Source organism: Haliaeetus leucocephalus, unplaced genomic scaffold, assembly GCF_000737465.1.
Source record: "Haliaeetus leucocephalus isolate CR32 unplaced genomic scaffold, Haliaeetus_leucocephalus-4.0 Scaffold92, whole genome shotgun sequence".
NCBI classification, from domain to species: domain Eukaryota; kingdom Metazoa; phylum Chordata; class Aves; order Accipitriformes; family Accipitridae; genus Haliaeetus; species Haliaeetus leucocephalus.
Window position 1 is genome coordinate 3,020,297 of NW_010972528.1, and position 11,359 is coordinate 3,031,655.

The 11,359-nt window shown below is 45.1% G+C and overlaps 1 protein-coding gene across 3 annotated transcripts in view; it reads left to right on the plus strand.

Annotated features, from left to right (window-relative positions):
• The window catches only part of MBTPS1 (membrane-bound transcription factor peptidase, site 1), a 28,381-nt gene extending 19,900 nt beyond the window's left edge, over positions 1-8,481 (plus strand). For 2 of the 3 annotated variants that reach the window (XM_010584579.1, XM_010584571.1), the window contains exons 19-23: positions 1,929-2,069; positions 4,519-4,650; positions 5,156-5,288; positions 6,508-6,638; positions 7,658-8,481. In XM_010584579.1, coding sequence (XP_010582881.1) covers positions 1,929-2,069; positions 4,519-4,650; positions 5,156-5,288; positions 6,508-6,638; positions 7,658-7,854 — 734 coding nt within the window. In that variant the 3' untranslated portion in view covers positions 7,855-8,481. The remainder of the gene's footprint in view (positions 1-1,928; positions 2,070-4,518; positions 4,651-5,155; positions 5,289-6,507; positions 6,639-7,657) is intronic. The other variant, XM_010584587.1, reaches the window with a different exon arrangement.
• Positions 8,482-11,359: the final 2,878 nt, after the last annotated feature.

The window sequence follows — 11,359 nt, forward strand, 5'->3', positions numbered from 1 at the left end:
CTCTCAGACTTGAGGGATCTGTTCTCTGTATATCCATTCTCTTCAGTTTTATCAGAATATCTTTTCATTTGTGAGGTCATAATTCAGAACTGTAACAGCAGCAGGCCATTTAAAAAAAAAAGACGCATTTTTTATGAGCCTGTAGAAAGTGCTGTGTAGGACTAAATGACCGGAACTGTTAGCGTGTTGCAGGTCAGGTTCGTGTATGTGGGTGTAGAGGGTTTGAGTGTGTGAGCAGAAGCGCATGCATAGCTTCTGATATAACCCAGCAGCTGCTAGAGAAGATCAGCAAGTTCATTGTATTTTTGACTTACAATGTGCAGTAGATGTGACTACCTAGTGGAGAAATCTTCTGGAACAGTAAGGAGCTGATCTGTGTGAGCCTTTTGGAGGTAGCCTGCTAGACCTGTTTTTTCTGTTGAATCCTTTTCATTACAATTCATGAAGCAAAAGAGCTCTGTGTTTTGCTTCTGCTATCTAAAGGCAGTATCTCAAGTAAAGGAGACTAAATACGTAGTATTTGAAATTTGTCTTATTTTGTTTTTTGAAATGGGTGTTAGAGGCGGGAAACCTTTACCCTAAAAACAGCTTTCTAAACTTCATTTTAGTTCCTTCGTGAATTGGGGTGTTTTCACTCATGCTGTTTATTAGAGCTTTCAGTTCACAGGAGATAAAATGATTGGATGGATTTGTAAGGTACAAATGGCAAGTTTATAGCCAGGTGTCCTTTTGGTTTTTCTGCACCTACCCATTCATACTGGAAAGGTTCCTGTGCTTTTTTCATTTTTTCTCTGTTCATCGATTATCTCAGTTATAACTGTAAATATCTCGCAAACATGTCTTTTAGGTTGCCAGTTTATTATTCGGATACTTGCAGGGCTTTTAGAGGCAGGCCTTTCAATGATACTCCTTTAAAAATTACTCTTTACAGTACAGGTAGAAGTGTTTCAGAAAAGGCTGACAAGCAGATCTGTGAACAATGGTGGGGCTGGATGTACTGAAAACTGGCTCTGCCTGCCAGTTCAAAGAGCAGCTGGGGTGAGGAGGGAGTAAAATTTGCCAAAGGTTAAAGCAGGGGTGGAGGAGAAGGTGAGAAAACTCACATGAGTTTCTTTTTTCTTTTTTTTTTCTTTTTTTTTTTTTTTTTTTTTTTTTTTTTTTTTTTTCTTTTTTTGTCTTTCTTTTTTTCTTTTTTTTTTTTTGGCTTAGGTATCCTTACTAAACAATACTGTTCTTTGTTCCTGAATTGAAAGCTGAACAGATGAAGCACAAGGGTAACTAGCAACTGCAGAGTTAGAGAGATGCAAACCCAGCAGTCTTTAAAATGGGCTTCTCCTGAACAGCTGCCTTAAATGAGTTCAGTCAAAGCCTTTGTCTTGCAGCTGCTGCTTACAGAGAGGCAGATGTTGGATTTCATGGAATGTCTCTACTGTTCTCTTTTGTTAGTTCCATAGTAGATTTTCTTGTAGGAATAGGTAGGCATGGCAGCAAAGTAAGTTGGCAAAGAGCAGTGTGCACTGTGATGGCTGATTCTGCAGCTACTATGTCCTGTAGAATTCTGCAGAAGGACTAAAACAACATAAGGTGATTTGTAAGGCAGAACATTTTCATTTTAAACCTGTTGCTGAAAATATTAGGATTTTTCGTTCAGGAATGTTGGAGATAATCCGGGCCATGAAGTCTTTTCCTGCTTCTCCACCAAAGAAAGAAAAACATTAACATCAGTAGGAAACTTCATAATCAGGGTCTTGGAGCAGTTTCATGTTTATCATAACATCATGGAGTTTTTGAAAACCATTTGCATAAATGTGTGACATGAAGAGTGGCATAGCTGCATTTGTAAGTTTGGAATGTAGGCTGTGTTGACTTACTGGTAAGTTGATGTTGATGCTTTGCAGGCTATGAAATCTATTTGTGCTTTGCTTTAGGTCTTGAAGTTTTAAAACAGGAGACTGCTGTAATTGAAAATGTCCCTATTTTGGGACTTTACCAAGTTCCTTCTGAAGGTGGTGGCAGAATTGTTTTGTACGGCGACTCTAATTGCTTGGATGACAGCCATCGACAGAAAGGTGTGTAAGCTTTGACATGCAGAAAAAGGTACTGTCTGAAGCTGACAACTGTCCTATGGGGTTTTTACAGCTCCCATCAGAAGTAGCTGTTTTCTAGGGACTCTCTGAATATTCCTAACTGGGGATTAATTTCAATTCTGCAGAGCTCTACTGAAAATGCTGTAAGCTGCAGTTACAACAAAAGAGCACCCCACATTAAATAGCCCCTCTGATAGATGGGAGCATTCCCCTCCCCCCAGGCCCCTTGCCCATTTTTCCATTCCACAAGCTTTGGGGGCTGTTTTTGGAGTGTTTTTTTTGCGGTGGGGTTGGGGAGAGGGGGTTGGTGTTGGTTGGTGGGTTTTTTTGCTTCTCTGGGGTGTGTTTGTTTCCAGAAAGCACTAACAGTTACATATGCTTGATCTGAAGTTGTAAGGAGGCCTTTAGGGGATCCCTTCACTTTTTCCCCAGTTGCATTTTCAGAATGTTTGTGTAGTACAATGGATTTTATCTTTTGAGTTTGCTCATCAGTGTGCCTTGTTCCCTTTGCAATGTTTGTCTTGTTCCCTTTGCAATGTTTGCCTTGTTCCCTTTGCAGTGTTTCCTGTGAGTATTTATGGTAATGTTCAATATTTCAGTTGTGCATTGCTATTTTCAGGTTATTCTACTTTGACACAAACCAGCTGGTGTAAATATGTCAGAAAGTAGGAATTTCTGTTTGGGTTTTCAAAGCATTTGTTTGCAACTCTGGATAGCAAGTGTGCAAGTTGTGTGTGCATGTGGTTTCTGTGGCTCCCAGAGAAGCCATTCTCATGCCTACACACTGTGGTTGGTCCTTATAAAACCTTTTTTCTAGCACTTTGTCTTATCTGACTTTTCAAATTTTTAAGAGATTGATTGGGTTTCTCATGACATGTAAAGCACAAGCTGGTAGATCTGTGGCTCGAGAGGCCAAAGATAATCCAATACCTGAGGTGTTTTTCTGCATTTCCACTGAACGTGATGTTCAACCTGAATTTTCCTTTTCTGATGAAAAGTACATTTATAATTTTTTTAAGCTTTTGTCCCTGACATTTTAAAATACTGGGTTAGGTAATCCATCCCTTGCCTAATTTATTTGAGTTTGAAGGAACTTACTGCCTAAGGGAGCTCTCTCTCTGTAGCTCATTTCTTTCTCTCCCAAACATTTTTTCTTTGAAAGCTCTCCAGTTTCTCCTTATCTGTCTTTGGGTGGCTTCCAATGAGTTGCCATAACACCCAATGTATCAGTGCCTTGTGTGCTTGCTGTAGGTTACTGAAAGCTCATAGCATAAGAGAAGATTCCTAGCTTTAAATTAAGTAATAGAAAATGACACTTTGTGACCTCCCTAATGCTGTTAACTTCAGCGTGACCTGTGAAGCAAGAAAAATTGGAAGGCTCTAAAGAAATCTTTAAATTAGCTTTTAAGTTGTGAACCAGGAGCTATGTCTCCTGCAGAGACATCGGTGGCTTTAACTGAGGTAAATTCCTAACATTTGTGACTATAAATCCTTAAAATCTGATTGACCTCTTTAAAAATCAAAGGTGAGGGTTTAAGGGACACCAGGATTATGAAGATTAATTCCCATTCCCAGCCAACTGTTCCTGGGGGAAGCAGTTCTGAGAAAAATAGTTTACTATATAATGGAAATAGCTGATAAGGCATTGTCCTATTCCTGCAAATGGAAGTTTCAGAGAACTGTGATGTTAACTAGCTGGACTGCTTGTTCGTTAGGGATAGCTCTGGATTAAGGTAGTAGTAATTCAGGAGAGAATCAAAATGTGGGTTCATGTGCTGTTGAAGTGCAAAGGAAAACCATGATCAAGTATATTGTGGCATTGACTCCCAGCCTGGTCTGTACCACAGCTGCTGTTGTAGGTACTGCTTTTGCTTTAGCTGGGATGTAGCCAGAACCTTTTCCCTTCATTTGTTTGTTTATTTTTTTAAGCTTGGGAAAGCAAATGAGTCATAACTTTCCACTGAAAACACTACCTTGTTCTTACTTTTCTTTGCAAGGTATTTATTTTGTCCTTTCAAAAAAATAGTTGGTTTTCCATTACCCTCTTAAAAATTATATCAGAAGCTCCGAGCTTCCTGGGTTTCTGCACCAAAAAACCTCATAATTTTTGCAGGGGCTTGGATGGCCTTGCATAACCTGGAATTCCCATATTTGAGACCTGGTTTATGTCCTACTCCCCCAAAGAGCCTGATTTGGTACACAATAGAAGATATTTTTAGACTGAAGAGATTATTTTTGTGTTTGTGTATTGGGGGTGGGGTGGTGAAAGTTGCATCTTTCTGAAATTGGGCCTAGAACTTTGAAGGAGAAGAACAAGAGCCAGGAAAACTGATTGTACTTCTAAATGTCATTACAGCCTTCTTAACAAAAAGGTAAGCGATTTTAAACGTAGCATAATGCATATCTTGTTTTGTGGCAATGAAATCCACAGATTGCTTTTGGCTCCTGGATTCCCTCCTGCAGTACACTTCTTACGGGGTGACGCCACCAAGTCTCAGCCATTCCGAAAACAGACAGCGACCGCCATCGGGAGCTGGCTACTCTCTCCCCGAGCGGATGGAAGGTGAGAGCTTTAACTACCAAGCAGAGCCACAACTGAGGGAGTGTCAGGGTGGAATTTAGGAAGACTGAGGCAGACCCCTTGAGTTATACGCCAGTAACATTAGTTTGGTGTGAGCTCTACAATATTCTGTTGTTTTACTATAGAAGAGAGCACTTACTGTAGGGATTTCTCCTGATATAGTTGTGATTTGACTGAAGAAAATGTTCTGTTCATAGAGCAGGAATTTTCAGATGCCTGGTATTCTAGTTACTTGCTATGGAGCGTGTAAAGCATTCAGTCTTGTCTCACAGGCTGCCAGCAAAACTTGGATTACCTACCATCGTAGGTGCACAGTCTTACTGTTTTGTAAGGTACCCTTTAGTTAATTCTAACCCAAGATTTAGTTACGAGTTATCATTACTGTAGAGAGCTCCTGGGTTTACAGCAAGTCTGTTTAGCCGGAGGCAAATGTCAGTAACTCTTATCCTACCAGTCTTTTGGTAACCCAGTCTGTCTCTGCTGTGAGTTGCAGGTAACCATTTGCATCGATACTCAAAGGTGCTCGAGGCTCACTTGGGAGACCCTAAACCCCGGTCCCTTCCTGCTTGCCCTCACCTGTCCTGGGCCAAACCACAGCCTTTGAATGAAACTGCCCCCAGGTTAGTATACATCTTTCTTACAGCTATACAACAAGTCTTGCTTTTGAGTTCAACTGAAGAACTATTTGTTCCATCTGCTTTTGAAAGGGACAACTGGAATATCTTTCCTAGAGAAATACCAGATTGCAAAGAGAAAATAATGATTAATGCTTCTTCACTGAATAATTCTGACTCACCTTATAGCTACACTATGAAACTTGGGGGGATTTTAAAAATAGCTTCACAAGTCAGTTTACCACTGTGATTGAGTGATCCCAACTTAGAGTGAACAGTCTTTGTTAAATCTATCGTCAGTGTGTGCCTTTGAAATAGTTTTCTGATGCAGTTTCTTGGACAGCTCGCCTAACTGCCTACTGTTGTTGTCGTGGTTTAACCCCAGCCAGCAACTAAGCACCACACAGCCACTCACTCACTCCCGCCCCACCCAGTGGGATGGGGGAGAAAATCAGGAAAAGAAGCAAAACTCGTGGGTTGAGATAAGAACGGTTTAATAGAACAGAAAAGAAACAACTAATAATGATAATGATAGCACTAATAAAATGACAACAGCACTAATAAAATGACAACAGCAATAATAAAAGGATTGGAATGTACAAATGATGTGCAGTGCAATTGCTCACCACCCACCGATCGACACCCAGCTAGTCCCCAAGCGGCAATTCCCCGCCCCCACCCCAGTTCCTAAACTAGATGTGACGTCACACGGTATGGAATACCCCGTTGGCCACTTCGGGTCAGCTGCCCTGGCCGTGTCCTGTGCCAGCTTCTTGTGCCCCTCCAGCTTTCTCACTGGCTGGGGATGAGAAGCTGAAAAATCCTTGACTTTAGTCTAAACACTACTTAGCAACAAGTGAAAACATCAGCGTTATCAGCATTCTTCACAGCTGAAACCAGGACGGTTGTATTGTTTGTTAACTTGAAGGAAAGTGTGTCAGCATACAGCCCATACTTGTCTGCTGAGCTGGTAACTTTTGGTAGTCTGTGTGCAAGAGAGAGAGTTGTTGGTAAATAGTTGCCAATCTAAGTGTGTCCCTGTGGCATCTGAATTTAACTTTGGAGCCCTGCAAACTGCACAACCTAAAGAATGGAGCAGATTATCATTTGGGTCTGAACTAGTGAGTTATTTGTAGGTTTCAACTGTCACTTTCTTTAGATGTTTCTACAAAATTCCTTGCATTACCGAAGTGGGCAGACAATTCTGTCTTTACATTTCTTCTAGCAATCTTTGGAAACATCAAAAGTTACTGTCAATTGACCTTGATAAAGTGGCTCTGCCCAGTTTTCGACAGAACCGACCCCAAGTGAGACCACTGTCCCCTGGAGAAAGTGGAGCATGGGACATTCCTGGAGGTAAATTTGAAAAATTTGAAAGTTGCTGGTTTGCTTTGCTTTTTGTATAAGCTTTGAAAAAAACCCAAACATGGTGCAGCCAGAAGAGAGGCCACGTGTTTTATTTCCAGTTGTGAAAAACAAGCAAATAATAGTATGACTGTGTTGTAAAAGGCTGACTGATGAAGCCTAAGAGAAATATTTTTGCATAGGAATAGTTTATTCAGAAGAAAGCATGCGTGCCATACTGGCAGGAGGATTTTGGTGGGTGCTTTTTGGGTAGTTGAGGTTTGTTTTGGTGCTGTTCAGACCGACGGGTGTCAGCAGCAGTCCCTGTCCTTGGGAACTGTGGCTAGATACCTTCTGCTAATTAAAATTCCTTGCGTGAGTGCACAAAAGCAGAGTCCAGACGATTTTGTCTGAATGGTGCCTTGGGCAAGGTGTTACACTAACAAATGATGTAGAGCACTTGAAACAGCTTTCAGTCTCATGGTGGGCTGCTCTCCTGTATAAGCTTGACACTGCAGACCCAGCTGGAAGTGGTTTGAAAGCCTCACGCGTGCTCTTTTCCCAGTCTGAGCTGCTAGACTGAAAGAACCCTGTAAAAACAAAGGGTTTGGTTCTATAACTCATCCTTGCCATGTGCGTGCATGGTCTCTGGAGCAAGCACAAAATCACTTCCTCGTGGCATCAGGATTTGGTGTGATTTATAGAAATTACTTAGTGGTAAAATTATGGTCAAGCATTTGCATCTCTCTTCTAATACAGAACAGAAGATTGTTGTTGCAGGGGAAATCTCGGTTATACTTTCATGTGCCCAAATAGGTCAAGGTGGAAATGCTGGTGCTAGCCTCCTGTCTTATTTTTGCTAATCGGTCTGCAGTTGTTAATCTTCCTGTCTGAAATGTAATCTGATTAATAGCTGTTTCGTCTTTGAACAAGCGTTACCATTGGATCATTTTGGTAGATAGTGTTAATGCTGCAAAGACGTCATAGCTCATGCAGTCACTAGTCACTTCCAAACCTCTTTGACTTTCTAGGTATAATGCCTGGCCGGTACAACCAGGATGTAGGACAGACTATTCCGGTCTTTGCTTTTCTTGGTGCCATGGTGGTTCTGGCATTCTTTGTGGTGCAGATCAACAAAGCGAAGAGCAGGCCAAAGAGACGGAAACCACGAGTGAAACGACCGCAGCTTATGCAACAGGTTCATCCACCAAAGACGCCTTCTGTGTGAAAGCTCTCGCTTGCCAAAGATGACCTCCTTTTACTGGTTGCTTTCCTGGGCAATCGATTGCTCCCAGTGAAGGTGCCATGAATGCGACACTGATCCTACTAGTAATTCACACCTGACATCATCTCATAGTCTTTGGTTTCTGGAGAGAAAAAAAAAAAAGGACCTCAGTTGATCGTCTGTACATAAAACTGCAGCTTTAAGCAGCCAAAGCCACCAAAGACTTGAATACTGTTTAAATGGCTGCTTAGTCACTACATATCCCAAGAGGGGGAAAGTGGACCTTTTTTTTAAGCTGACCAAACTAAAATTTATTTGTTTAGAGGCTATTTTCTATATTTATTGTTGGGGAGGGCGGGGGGAAAAGTCACTTTAAGGACCTCTGCTAAGGAAAAACAAGTGCATTTTTTTGGATGGAATGCAATTTTCTAGAACGGTATTATGCTGAAGATTATAACGTACACCATTAAAGGAGAGAGGGGGCAAGAGAGACCAGTACAAATTGGTGAGACATACTCCTGCAGTTTATTTTTATAAAGCCAACTACCATGATGTTTTGTAATTTTTGGTCATGATTTCACCGTTGTTGGTGAAGCAGATTTTCAATAAATATGTTATCTATATGAAGCTAAAACAACGTGCTAGATGGCTCTTCTTTCCACTGCCAGTCATAGAGAGCAAGTTGAGTAGAGAAGATTTTCATGTCTTCCCCTCTTCACCCCCTATCTTTATCCTTAACATCAGCATCCTATGCTGCAGACTTTCCTTTGGAGTATTAATGGGACAGTCATATAAACGGTGCTCGCCCTGAATGAATGCAGAGTTTTGAAAACCTTCAAAAACTGCAGAAGCGGCTAACGAGGAGAGAGCTCCCAAAGGGCAGCTCAGTGATAAGCTGTATAAGAAACTGTCACGTGGATGGCACCTAACAGCATAGCGTTGTACGTCACAAAGCCAAAAACCCTGTCTCCTTTGGTTTGTCCTGCTTGAAAGCCTGCGACTTGTTATGGGCTTAGCTAAGGACGCAGGCACAAGTTGCCCCTGACCATGTGGTGTCAGTTAACATTGCCATCATTGAAATAGCTTCTCTCTTTTGTAGTGAAGCTGCGAGATTTTCCCTGACAGCTGCTTTTATCGCGGCTCCAAATAAGAGTACTTTTTCCCAGGAGGAGCAGGGAGGTGATGGCTACCTCTGTTGGTGAACAGAAGCAGTGCCTGGGCAGGGAAGTGGTCTGTACTGGTGGATGGTCCTGGGTGAGCTCTTGGGCAGCTCATCGGCTCCTGCACAGCCCTGGGCACAGCTGAAGAGGGAGAAGGTGCCCAGGACAGCCCCGCTGGGCAGTCTGACTGTACCCACCCTGTTTGGTGCTTACAATGATGGATGGTGGTGGTGGGCCTTGGGAAGGGCACTGCAGGAGAGAACATGTGACCTGGGGCAAACCTTCCAAGAGATGGCCGTGGATAGGGTTTCACAGTGCACGAGTGTCCCGCAAAAAGGATTGTGAAAACCCATTTTCCCTAACCTGGAGAGTGGTTGGCTTTCCCCAGCCTGCCTCTTCCCTTCTGAAGATGAGGATGCACTGGAAGAGGCGACATCCTGTTGCCATGCCAGAGAAGGCATCAAGCTTTCACTTTGGAGCTGTCAGCGGAAACTCGTTGGGGCTGAGGAGATGGCCCTGAGGTTGGGCTGCTTGTGCCATCCCAATGGGGCTGGAGCCCATTGCTCCTCCCTTTCTGACCACGGACCCATGCTGACAGAGGGGATTTTCTCCATCTGACCCATGGCATCAGGGCCTCTCGTAGGACCAACCGGCAAGAGCTCTGCAAGTCATACTGGTTGCGAAAGAGCTGCCAGTAAAGGTGTAAAATCTCAAGGGCCAGACCTCAGAAGGAAATGCAAGTAACAAAGCGTAATTGTAGTCACTGTTTTCATTTGTCCAAAACAAGGACTGTCTGCGCTTTTGTACCTTTGACTGTCTTCAGAGTAATAACATGGAAAATATATCAACAGCCCTTTTTCCATCAAAGGGAAGGGAGGAGGGCACCTGCCAAGGGGACGCAGCAGTGGGTAAAGCTGCCAACCCACGGCGACCCTTGGGTCACAGCTCATAGCCCAGGGGCTGGAGCACCCTGGTAAATAGGAGAATGGGTGAAAAAATAGAAGCAAGGGAGCCCAGAGTCCCTGAGCAGAGAAACTGCCTGGAGCTGCTGTGCCAGTGTGGGAGGTGGGCTGCATCCCTTTGATTCAAGGCGCTCCCCTCAGAGGGAGCCTGGAAAGCTTTGGTGCCGCTGCTCAGCTCGGTGCTAATGAGGAGGCTCGCTCCGCTCATCACAGCACTAATGAGAGATTATAGCTCCATTACAGCCTCGAAACCAGAGTCAAGCTGTATCAAAGCGCCAGTCCGAATTAAGAGCCTTTCCCAGTGGCTGGTATTTTACAGCCCAGTGGCCAATTTCTAAATCGTAGAGGCCAATTATTTCCGAAGCCTTTGGTGTGCAGCTAATGAAGGCCTGGAAGGGCCCTTCTAAATGGTTATAAGCCCCGTAGGCGGCAGAGATGTAATGGAGGTGGCAGGCACAATTAGCCATCCATAATTCCTCCTAGCAGCTGATTAAAGTCTCTTTATCCGTCTTACCGAGATCAGAAGGGCACATATGTGGGAAATCAAAAATGCATTAGGGGCTGTCAGCCAGCATCAGGGGCCTGCGCACTGAGCCCTGGGGCAGTGGCATGTGCTGGGAGCGGGCACAGAGCTGCTGCGTGTCCCCCTGTGTAGGGGATGGGCCCCTCGTCCCCGTGGGGTGCAGCCTCTTCCATGTGGGTCCCCTGCAGCACCAGTCACCCCATCCTGTTATCCCGGCACCCCCTTTCCCTGGGTGGAGCAGGGGATGGGATGGGGTGGCTCCTCACTAAGGTCTCCCAAGTGCCCGGTGGGCTTTTTAGCTGCTGTGGAGACACCGAGGGGTGCTGGCCTCATCCTGCACCCAAGGAGCGGAGAAGCATCAACCAGCCGAACAGTCTGAAGGGCCCTCGCTGCAGCCGCCTTCCCTCGCCCTCCCTGCCCCGGGATGTTCCAAAGTGCCTCATGGTGGGAATTTCATGGATGGGGTGAATGCAGCTGGAACAGGGAGTCCCCAGCCTGCCCAGCCCAAGCCCCGTGCTGGGAGCTGCTGGGGCTGCCGGTTTTCCTGGGGTCTGTACTAGCTCTTGGAGGCTTGGGGATACCCGCGGAGAGCAGGACGCGGACCGCCGGTCCCGAGCCAGGGCGATGCGTGAACCGTGGACCCCCGCTCTCCACGGGAGCTTTGGGGCGATGCCCGCTCCCCTGCACCCGAGCCGGGGTGGGATCAGGACGGGGCTTTCCTGGGGTGAGCTCGGGTGGGGTTTCCCACGACCGGCTCCTGCCCCGTCCCCCGGTGCCCCCTCCCCGCTGGGGCGGGGGGTGGGGGTCCGCGGAGCCCCCGCGCTCCCCCGCGCCCGCCTCCGCGGGGCCCGGCGGGGGGGGGG